The 12,137-nt window shown below is 42.0% G+C and overlaps 1 protein-coding gene across 8 annotated transcripts in view; it reads right to left on the minus strand.

The window, feature by feature from the left end:
- Positions 1 to 11,917, minus strand: part of bptf (bromodomain PHD finger transcription factor) — an 82,899-nt gene extending 70,982 nt beyond the window's left edge. For all 8 annotated transcript variants that reach the window (XM_034190125.1, XM_034190127.1, XM_034190124.1 and 5 more), the window contains exons 1-2: positions 11,142 to 11,917; positions 5,658 to 6,480 (exon numbers count right to left, since the gene is read on the minus strand). In XM_034190125.1, the coding sequence (XP_034046016.1) occupies positions 5,658 to 6,480; positions 11,142 to 11,670 (1,352 nt within the window). In that variant the 5' untranslated portion in view covers positions 11,671 to 11,917. The remainder of the gene's footprint in view (positions 1 to 5,657; positions 6,481 to 11,141) is intronic.
- Positions 11,918 to 12,137: the final 220 nt, after the last annotated feature.

A 12,137-nucleotide genomic window follows, 5' to 3' on the forward strand; every position in this document is an offset into this window, starting at 1 on the left:
CCTAAAAAGAACAATTTTACTCTCATCAGTCCACAAAATATTCCTCCATTTCTCTTTAGGCCAGTTGATGTGTTGTTTGGCAAATTGTAACCTCTTCTGCACGTCTTTTATTTAACAGAGGGACTTTGCGGGGATTCTTGCAAATAAATTAGCTTTACACAGGCGTCTTCTAACTGTCACAGCACTTAGAGGTAACTCCAGACTGTCTTTGATCATCCTGAAGCTGATCAATGGGTGAGCCTTTGCCATTCTGGTTATTCTTCTATCCATTTTGATGGTTGTTTTCCTTTTCTTTCACACGTCTCTGTTTTTTTTGTCCATTTTAAAGCATTGGAGATCACTGTAGAGGAACAGCCTATAATTTTTTGCACCTGCGTATAAGTTTTCCCCTCTCCAATCAACTTTTTAATCAAACTATGCTGTTCTTCTGAACAATGTCTTGAACGTCCCATTTTCCTCTGGCTTTCAAAGAGAAAAGCATGTTCAACAGGTGGTGGCTTCATCCTTGAATAGGGGACACCTGATTCACACCTGTTTGTTCCACAAAATTGACAAACTCTCTGACTGAATGCCACGCTACTATTATTGTGAACACCCCCTTTTCTATGTTTTTTTTACTAACAGCCCAATTTCATAGCCTTAAGAGTGTGCATATCATGAATACTTGGTCTTGTGAGAATCTACTGGTACCTTGTTTCCCATGTAACAATAAAAAGATTAATCCAGGTTTTGAGTATATTTCTTAGTCACATAGCACTACTATTATTCTGAACACTACTGTATATATATATATATATATATATATATATATATATATTATATATACATACATACATACACACACACACACACACACACACATACACAGTTGAATTAACAATTGAAACCATGGCATTGCAAATTTCTGGAGGGACTGACTGTAGACTGCTGTTACAAAAAGCAGTATTTTGTCAAATGATGGCAATATAATGTGGCTATATGCTGACTGCCCTACAAAGGCAGCTTGTTCTACTCAGCTGCTCAAACAACCAAACAAACCAAAAACTAAAAAACTACAGAAGTTAGCTCCTTATTTACAGAGAGTTATATATATATATATATATATATATATATATATATATATATATATATATATATATATATATATATATATATATATATATAAAATATCTTGGGTCATCACTAAACTAACTAAATATAATCATTGCATTCAATCCTCTGGTGCCCCATACATAAAACAATTCCTTGAAGATGAAGGACTTTTATGACTCAACTGAGAAATCATTTCGGCCTTAAAGTTATAATATAAATATTTCAACACAGGCAGAAGGCAAAAAGCAATTTCAGTCTCATTACAGTCACAGTTGATCATAAATTGTTCCTGTTGACATTTAGAAGTTGTTCAAGGTGGGAGAAAGGTACAATCACCATCACATGCCACTGCACAAAACAACACAAACAGCAAACTCAGGTGTGATGCTTCAGGATTACTTGTATTATAATCACAATCTCAATTCATGCCTCTATGCAATTTATATTCTTAATGACAATTTGCATGTGTTCCGATTTTCTTCCCTGACTAATGACAGCACAGTTAGACCATGTGATGAAGAAATAAAGTAAAGCCAGTGAGAGTGCTGGTAAAAGCTCTTACCACAACAAGCTTTATCTCACTTTAAACCGACCCCACAGGTAGTAACTGTGCTCTGGCATTTTTTTTTTTTTTTTTTTTAACCATTTACTTTCAGAACTTCTGATGCCACTGTGTAGCTAGAGGAGCATGCAAGGCTGCACGCCGGGTGAAGAAGACATAAGCCTGGCAGGCTGAACTACCTACACCAAGCGGCGTTGAGAAGTGGGCTGACACTATGGACACAAGAGTGGGCGAGTAGCTGAACTCTGTGCTGTAGAGTCACTAAACACATTTAACTTTACAAACTAAAAATACAAAGACCACCTCAGCTCAGGAAGGTACAGGTGTTTAAAACAAAACAAAACACGCTTGTCTTCCTTTAACACAATGGTTCCCAAATATTTGAGGTCACACAATCTTCAACCTTGTGACTTCATTTCTAAGCAAGAAAATCGTGATTCCCATTCATCCAAAATCTTGCAGCTTTAATTCATGCCCAGTGATATAAACTGATGAAAAATAAGTGTCAATAAATATAGTAGTAATTACAAATCAAATCTAGGGCTGAAACAAACTATTATTTTCATAATCAATTAGTTGTTAGGTCCACAAATTGGCAGAAAATTGTGAAAAATGTCATTTTTACACAGCCCAAGATAATGCCATCAGATGTCTTATTTTGTCTACACTCCAGATATTAATTTCACTGCCAGACAACCAGAAAGTATTCACATTTAAGAAGCTGCACCAGAGAATTTGGACATTAAAATAAAAATTTAAAAAACTCAAAATGATTCATCAATTACAAAAAATGGCTGTTGCTTAATTAAACAGTTAAATAATAATCACTGAAGTGCTGGCATTTTCAATTAACTGGTGCATTCTCCTGTATTTTCTGGGGGTTTAACTACTTGTTTTTCCCCTAACTATATCAGTATAAATCCACAACTCATGCATCATGTACATTAATATCTGAGAAACACATCTGTTAATGTGAAGTATTAGAAAGGAAATATTGATAGTTGGGCCTCTTTACACAGGGCAGCGGCAGTTGGGAGTCTGTTGTGCAGCTTAAAACGTGCCCAATCCACAGAGGTGACGTGAAAACTACACTCAAAACATGCTGGCGGACATGCTGCCCTGTGTCGGACTCTGAGCCATTCAAGATACCCGCAAAGGATTACATGGAAGGAGTAAACTTTATCCCATCTTTGAAACCACTGAGAAGTACAAGAGGTGGACTCGAGTCATGCTTGTGGTCGACCAAATTTCTCCAACATGTCAAGAAGGACAAATACATCTATTCCAGGCACTTGGTTGGTGAAGCTGGGCCAAGTATTGAGCATCCAGAGTTCCAGACCTTATTCCAGCCACCTTTCTCCCTAAGCAAGTAAGACATGCTTCCCACTGGGGAGATACTAAATGTGTAAGAGACTATCATTTTGGTATTTTCTTTAAAGTTATCAGTGGTATAGTGCTCGTAGTGGTAGACGTGTCAATTAGTGCGCCTGAATCACGCGCGCTTCATATGCAAATAGTCATAATGTTGTTAAAGCACATTTTAAAGCTATACATAATACCGTGAAACCACGGTATTTTTGACCCCAGTTATCATGCTGTCCAAATCTCATACCGGCCATGCCTAAGCTAAACAATGTAAATGCTTTAAAAATCACCACTTGCCGAATTTGCCCAGAATGTATTGTTCTACCAATTCTCACTTATTTTTCCTGTAGAATGGGTGATCATTTAAATCCTGCCGCAATGGTGAATCAGCACAATGGTGCAAAACAACTGATTAGCAGCAATGTTTTAAGCACAGACATCTGCCAAAATGACAGATTGCAAACTTTACCATGATATTTAATGTTATCAACTGATAACTAGGTATGGTAGCTTAGTAAGTCTGTAGCTATGGTCAGTATATTACTTGCTTTGAACTCCTGTGACAAGATGTGACTTGAGTCTTCAATTTGTTGAAACTTTCTTCTGGTTGAAGCTATGAAAAAGATGTAAGACAGAGATTTATAGAGCTTGAAAACCGCTTTAAAACGATACCAAAACCCAAGTCTCTAGCGTGTATATCTTCTGACATCTGGGCATTTGAAATTGTGAGGGTGCACTAATTAGCTGAAACTTTGTTAGCGTCCATCTTACTAATTAAAAGACATGAGAAAAAAATATGAGGGTTCTGGGCATAATTCAAGAATTGCAATCACCCCACAAAGACTTACAAAATTCTGAGATACGCTGACGATGTTTTTATGTGAATAAATACACTCAACAAAAATATAAACGCAACACTTTTGGTTTTGCTCCCATTTTGTATGAAATGAACTCAAAGATCTAAAACTTTTTCCACATACACAAAATCACCATTTCCCTCAATTATTTTTCACAAACCAGTCTAAATCTGTGATAGTGAGCACTTCTTCCTTTGCTGAGATAATCCATCCCACCTCACACGTGTGCCATATCAAGATGCTGATTAGACACCATGATTAGTGCACAGGTGTGCCTTAGACTGTCCACAATAAAAGGCCACTCTGAAAGGTGCAGTTTTGTTTTATTGGGGGGGGGGGATACCAGTCAGTATCTGGTGTGACCACCATTTGCCTCATGCAGTGCAACACATCTCCTTCGCATAGAGTTGATCAGGTTGTCAATTGTGCCCTGTGGAATGTTGGTCCACTCCTCTTCAATGGCTGTGCGAAGTTGCTGGATATTGGCGGGAACTGGTACACGCTGTCGTATACGCCGGTCCAGAGCATCCCAAACATGCTCAATGGGTGACATGTCAGGTGAGTATGCCGGCCATGCAAGAACTGGGACATTTTCAGCTTCCAAGAATTGTGTACAGATCCTTGCAACATGGGGCCGTGTATTATCCTGCTGCAACATGAGGTGATGTTCTTGGATGTATGGCACAACAATGGGCCTCAGGATTTCGTCACGGTATCTCTTTAAAATGCCATCAATAAAATGCACCTGTGTTCTTTGTCGATAACAGACGTCTGCCCATACCATAACCCCACCGCCACCATGGGCCACTCGATCCACAACATTGACATCAGAAAACCGCTCACCCACACGACGCCACACATGCTGCCTGCCATCTGCCCTGAACAGTGTGAACCGAGATTCATCCGTGAAGAGAACACCTCTCCAACGTGCCAAACGCCAGCGAATGTGAGCATTTGCCCACTCAAGTCGGTTACGACGACGAACTGGAGTCAGGTCGAGACCACGATGAGGATGACGAGCATGCAGATGAGCTTCCCTGAGACGGTTTCTGACAGTTTGTGCAGAAATTCTTTGGTTATGCAAACCAATTGTTTCAGCAGCTGTCCGAGTGGCTGGTCTCAGACGATCTTGGAGGTGAACATGCTGGATGTGGAGGTCCTGGGCTGGTGTGGTTACACGTGGTCTGCGGTTGTGAGGCTGGTTGGATGTACTGCCAAATTCTCTGAAATGCCTTTGGAGACGGCTTATGGTAGAGAAATGAACATTCAATACAAGAGCAACAGCTCTGGTTGACATTCCTGCTGTCAGCATGCCAATTGCATGCTCCCTCAAATCTTGCGACATCTGTGGCATTGTGCTGTGTGATAAAACTGCACCTTTCAGAGTGGCCTTTTATTGTGGGCAGTCTAAGGCACACCTGTGTGCTAATCATGGTGTCTAATCAGCATCTTGATATGGCACACCTGTGAGGTGGGATGGATTATCTCAGCAAAGGAGAAGTGCTCACTATCACAGATTTAGACTGGTTTGTGAACAATATTTGAGGGAAATGGTGATATTGTGTATGTGGAAAAAGTTTTACATCTTTGAGTTCTTCTCATACAAAATGGGAGCAAAACCAAAAGTGCTGCATTTATATTTTTGTTGAGTGTAAAACAAAACTTTGCCTGGTGCTGCTACCAACTTACAAATTCATTCTGCCTGTTTTAGGACACAGATTGACACAGAACAAAGAAAATCAAATGGAACAGGTAGACGTACAGAAAGGTTCCTAACTTACACAATAATCCTTCTGATTAAGAACCAATATTTCCTCTGGTGGCGGTCATATCCAATGGGCTCCTGGCGGATGTAGGGCCTGTTCTTCTGTGCCTCTGTCACACAGTCAGTGACACCAGACAACTTATGTGCCACACAAATTTCACACTGCCACTCATCCTCCGGAACTGCCTCCAGTGGCGGTTTCACACACTCCAAGTGGTACACAGCTGAGCAAGTCTCACAGCACAACAGATCACCCAGGCGATGGCAAACGCGACAGTGGTCGTCGTATTGCATGACACCATCAGACATCAGCTCCTCACGAGCAATGTTTGTGGTGAGAAACTGATCCACTAAGAACTGCAGAACTTTTATCTTACTCTCCAGGGTACCATAGGGGTATTCGTCCACCTCCTGGTATGGCAGAACATGATGGTACTCCTCATCGCTCTCACAGTAAGCTCGCAACACCTCAGGCCATGTCATGCCATCAATAAAGTACAGAGTGGAATTGACGCTGTCCTTGAGGTCTGTGGGACCAAAAGTGGTATTTGAGGTGTCTTCTTCATGCAGGATAGCCTTCAACAGGGCAATATGGGTCTCTGCTATTAAAGTGCATTGCTCCTGGCCGACAAGTGCTGCGCAGAAATCCTCAAAAAGAAAAGGGGAGAGCCGCAGCACTGTGCTAAAGTTCCGTAGCACCTCGTAGATGGAGACGGCATTGAGAAGCTCCTCATTTGGCACTAAGAGATCCTCAGATGTCTCTGGAAGGACCAGTGGTGGAATCTCTTTCTCCTCCAGAATAGGAGTACGAGGTCGGGAAGGCCGTAGTTTTCTCCGTCCTACAGTGGATAAAGAAAGGGGTCAGTAAAAGCTACAATCCATATTGTCAATTAAAACCTAAAGGCTGGCAGGCTAAATACAGCCTGGGACACCAACATGAAATTTCAACCTGTTTGCTATAAGGCACATGCAAGTCTCCATCCTATAGATTTATCCAAAATCCTTCTCTGCTCCACTTCGGAATGTTCCTGGGTAAAAATGTCAATGGATTTATCAATGCTTCCTTTGAGGAAATCAGTTTTTAAAAGCAGCACTCCGCTACCCTCGAAACATCACAGACATGAAGCTGTGAATGGTGTTGCAACAGGCAAAAGTTGCACTGTCCTTTTTTTGTTTTTAATTGCTATTATTTTGGAGGGGCCTATGGTTGGTGTATTGGTGTTGGATATTTGTGAAGGTTCAGGCTGTGACACATTTACCTACCTGATTGCACCTTCATTGTGTTTGCTCTTTGTAAGTGATGTCCTGGTGGTTTGTTTTGTCCTTTGATGAAAAAAAAAAGACTTTTTTTTTTTTTTTTTAAAGTTTCACTACCCACAATTATGCCCACAGACGCCTGCCTATAACACTTTCAGAGTTGTTATAGGTGTCTTGGTCGCTTCCCTCAGTCTACTTCTTGTATAGTCAGTTTTTAAAGACTGTCTACATCAGTCTGCTGTTTACATTTCTTAATGGCTGATGTACAAGAAGTCAAAGACATATTCAGTAACTTTGAACTCCATCCAGTGGGCTATAAATTTGAGGATATGTATTAATCATCAACATATTTAGTTTGTGGGCAGCACGGTGGCTTAGTAGTGGTTCATACTGTTGCCTCACAGTGACAAGATCACAGGTTTACTTCTGACCTGGTCCTTTCTGCATGGAGTTTGCATGTTTTCCCCGTGTTTGTGTGGGTTCCCTCCACATGCTCCAGCTTCATCCTAATTTACATATTTAAAAAAAATCCCCAAGGCTGTTCAGAGGAGAACCCAGCTAAAACATATCAGGAACCCCATGTGATTGTAAAACCACCAAAAAAGTATACTATAAATAATTCACAGGTTCTTTATTGGAGGCACTGGGGTGGCAAATGGACTACTGTCTTGTTTCACTTGATTTGGGATCACTGAGCTAAACTGACAGAGAAGTGTGCTGTCACAATCATTTGAGCTCCTGGGTAACCCGGTGCAGCCGTCTTTACAAAATGTAAAACAGATCATTCACAAGCACAGACTGCAAGCATTTTTTAAAATTTATTTCCAATGTGCATTTGCGTGGATTAGGTTTTATAATACAGACCAGTCAAATACTTTGTGTTACGGTGTGTCATCAAAGTCTGGTTGGCCTACATAGCAACCTGGCGCAGCAACAGTTACAACAGGGACATTTTCATAGGAAAGACTGCAAAAAATTGCCCACTTATGTTGTTATACAAATGTTCAGAAAAGGGCACAGAGAGCATTTGATAGAAAAAGTCTGAAAAAGTATGTGTGCACAAAAATTTATTACAGGTAAGAAAAGATGGCATACCTGCCAACATTTGGATTTACCAATGTGGGACAAATGCGGGACTAACGGGCAGCCCGCACAGACTCGTACGGGATGCGGGACATAGATAAACACTGGAATTGTCCCACCCAATGCAGGACGGTTGGCAGCACTGTGAGGGTAACTTTTGACTTTTGTCGTGTTGACAGAAGCCAAAATCTTACAGTAAGCTGATTTAAGTTGTGTCAAATCACTAAAAAACTAACCTTACTCTACAGAAAACTGTGTTTGAGGGAAATCCCACAAAGCACTGTGAATGTGTTGAAATGACTGTCATCTAGGGCTGCCACGACTACGTTGACTACTGAAACCGTTGACAACTAATTTAGTAATCAACGAGTCATTTGCTTTGAACCAATGAAGCAGTGCTTCGATTCACTGCTTCGTTGGATCTTTGCTTCGCTCCTCTTCAGAAGTTGCAACTCCGCTTCTTAACCCCTCTCAAAGCCATTAAAATATGTCAATGGTGAGTCACTTTTGTGCAGATTAAAGTGACTAAATGGGACTCCTGTCTTATTGTGAGAAAGAAACGAGAATCGCCCTGTTCCATTGCTCTAAACGCTGGGCCGCTGAGTCAAATTAGAAAGACAGAGTCCACTCAGAATTAATAACTTCAAAGCAAATCGCTGTTTAAATCAAATGACGCCGATTTCGAAACACTGTAATACAAACAATAAACTGCAATCGATCAAAATGCTTTTTTTTTCCTCCCAAAATGAGACATCCTGGCTGACGTGCAGCAGCTCAAGACTGTATGGCTGCAGACCTGCAGACTCCAGCAGCCAGCTGAGCTCAGCTCAGATGTATGGAGACACATCCATGCCATTAATGTCTGAAAGGAAACGCTTTTGACAAAAACTACAGATTTGTTTCTATCTATGTCCACAGATCAAGGATCCACCAATTAAAGTTTATTTATGTCCAGAGATCAAGGATCCAGTGACCAATTTCATATTTATTTACTTTAAGACTCAATAAAATGTTGCTGACATAGAAAACCTGTAAAGCCTACTCATAGCACATAGAGAATTCACAGGAGGTATCGATAAGGGAATCATTAAGGAATCAACAGATTGATAAGCGGAATCGATAATGGTATCAATACAGATAAAATGCGATAAACTGCAATTTACGTATGATCCGACTAGTCGACTAAACGCAAAAATAATCACTGACTAGCCAACTATCAAAATAGTCGTTTGTGGCAGCTCTACTGACATCCACATGAATTAGTACTTCAAGTCATCAAATGGACATCTATTTTGTGAATGTACTTGCCAGCTTTCAAATGAAGGTAAAATTGGCAACTAACTGGGCATCACATCCAGGGCTTTTAAACTGGATATAATGATGCAACAAACAATTTTGCTACTTTTTCAGTGAAAATTTCCACAAACTGATTCTTTGTCTTGCAATATGACAGATTTCTCAGCTGCTACACTGCATGTGATAGTTAAAGTTAAGACAATCCATGCCTTAGGGAATCTTGGAAAAGTGTATTGTTAAGACTATTTCGGGTATCCACATTAGTAATGCACAAGTAGGATATTCTAGATCTGTCACTGATACTGAAATGAATCTTTTTAATTAAATAATAATAATAATAAAAATCTTATCACTACACTAGCGCAGGCAAGTGCAGCCATTCTGCTTTGTGTGCACCTGATCCCATCAGATCTCACAAGTACCAAAGTAGTTCCTGTTAGTATATGGCTGGGAGACCACCAAGGAAGGCCAAGTCTGTTTGTTTCTGCAGGTAAAACTGGAGTTGCATCAGGAAGGGTATCCGATGTAAAATTTGTTCTAAATCCCAACGCAGATCTGTACTGGATCCACTGTGGCAACCCTGAACAAAACTGGGGCAATACCGTATGGATAGACACTTTATTATTTGGCCGTGGCTACGGGTACGGACCCGTATCTATAGAGACCATTCTAAAGATATGGATGGTATTCCCCGGTGACGTCATGTCTTACCAACCAATCAGAATGCGCAAATATATCCATACGCGTGCGCACCTGTCATTATTGTATGCGTCGCTTAAGGCTTAAAGCCTTTGACATAATCCCTGTAAGCCTTAACTTTCACAGTCCGCTAATGCTACTGTATAAGAAATTCAATGGGAGCGGTGTGAGTTTGGTAGTTGGAATTTTTGCTGTTTGACCACGCATGCGCAGATGCGTTGCGCACTTCGCTTATTCTCCTCGGTCCATACCTTTACCAGTCGCGCAGAAGATACGGATGTACGTATCCTTAGCCACTTCGTTATTATTTCTTTCCAGCTTCATTTGTCTCACTCAGGAAACAGTGATGCAATAGATTATAGGCATGATTAAATGCCACAAACCTACCTTCTGAGAAGTACAGAACAATGCCTTGTTTTACCCTTTGCACTGGTTGCTATGGGCACATGGTGCATTCTGGGAGAGTTTGCCAACCTAGTCAACCTGGCTGCTTCATCCTGCTGCAGCAAAGAAAGCATTACCTCTTAAAATACCATTTGTCTGATTTATAAAAATTGTTCCCCAAACCACAGATAATAAACCCCTTTCGTCGACGGTTGCACCGTGACTGTCATCAGATGTGTTGTTTTGCTAGGATTGGAAGCAGTGAGCCAAATGTTATGCTAATGAAGCGACCGTGCTAAAATACTCAGCTTTGTGCAATACAGCGTTCATTTAATTATAGTTTTCATTCAGAAACTGCAGCGTGTGTGTGTGTTTTTTAAATAACCTCACCTAAAAGGTAACGTTACATATCTTGAGGATGACGGAAGATAACACACAAGCTAATTCAAGTGCTAACATTAGCCTCGTCAGCAGCTTAGCTAAAGCGCTCTCGGCATTTCCGGCTAAGTGGTTCCGTAAACAACGTTATTCTTATGCTTGGTGAACGTATGTTTAATTACGTGATACACTGATGTCAGTAACGTATATTAACGCGTCAATGTCCATTCAGTTCCTCCTGCAGCAGCATTTAGTGAGCGGACTGCGGCCTGTGTTCATACAGTGTGCATACTCCATTTTGAACAATAACGATATACCTTCAAAGACTGATTTTTTTTTTTTTTATAGTATTTGATGCACAATTTGGTCATGTGCTGCGGTTTGTGTAAACACGTTCATTTACCGGGAGTGCTGGCGTGCGTGCTGTGACTCCTGAAGCTGCTCTCCGTACAGTAACTGGCATCATCCTCCTCTTCCTCCAGCACATCCTCATCTAGACAGTCAGAGTCCTCCTTCAGGGCCTCATCCTCCTCGGACTGAGGGTCCTCCTCGACAAACTCTTCTTCCTCCTCCGACCTCAAACTGACAGCGTCGTCCTCCTCCTCCTCGCTCTCATGGTCGTCGTACACCACCGCTGCTACAGCCGCCTTGGATGCAGCCGCTCGCCTCCCTCCTCGTCCTCCTCTGCCTCCTCTACCACCTCCACCGCCGCCTCTGCCTCTTCCCCTGCCCCGCGTCGAGGCGGCGGATCTCTTTCTTCTCTTCCCCCTGGTCGATTTGCTGGGTTCCCTTTTGGGGAGCTCGACCTCCTCGTCCTCGCTGTCCCGCACTCTGGGCTTCACGTTCCTCCGGAGCCGGAGGCTGCGGGTGGCCGCTGGGCTCGGCTCCTCGGCTGGTAGCGGTTTGGGCGGCCTGCCCCTTTTCCCTCTCATGATAGCAGACTTCTTTTATTTTACCCACTCAGTCTGTTCGCTCCTTTCCCCTCCGCCGACGCAAGATGAAGCAGGACAGCCGGGGCAGCGGGGAGATGCAGACGGCGCGGTCACCCCGCAGAGTCCCCGTGTCGCTTCGGATGCGAATGCTGAAAATGTTACAGGCCGGCGACTCGTTTGGCTTCGTCGAGAGCCGCCATTTTTCTTCCTCTCTGCTTCTGGAGCTCCACACAGGCCGTGACTGAAGGAGTCACGTGGTCCAGCGCTTCCACTCAGCGGCAACAATGGCCGACATCAAATAAAAATAATCCACATTTAATTATTTATTTGAAGTCACATTTATTACACTTGGGCCTCTGGTGAATCCAGCAGTGTCGAAGACACACTATACTTCGACGAAATGCATACGGTCATTTCAGACAAATGCTGTTTTTGTTTTAGAACCCCACCCCCACCCATTTTTTCCA

Source organism: Thalassophryne amazonica, chromosome 16, assembly GCF_902500255.1.
Source record: "Thalassophryne amazonica chromosome 16, fThaAma1.1, whole genome shotgun sequence".
Classification (NCBI taxonomy): Eukaryota; Metazoa; Chordata; class Actinopteri; order Batrachoidiformes; family Batrachoididae; genus Thalassophryne; species Thalassophryne amazonica.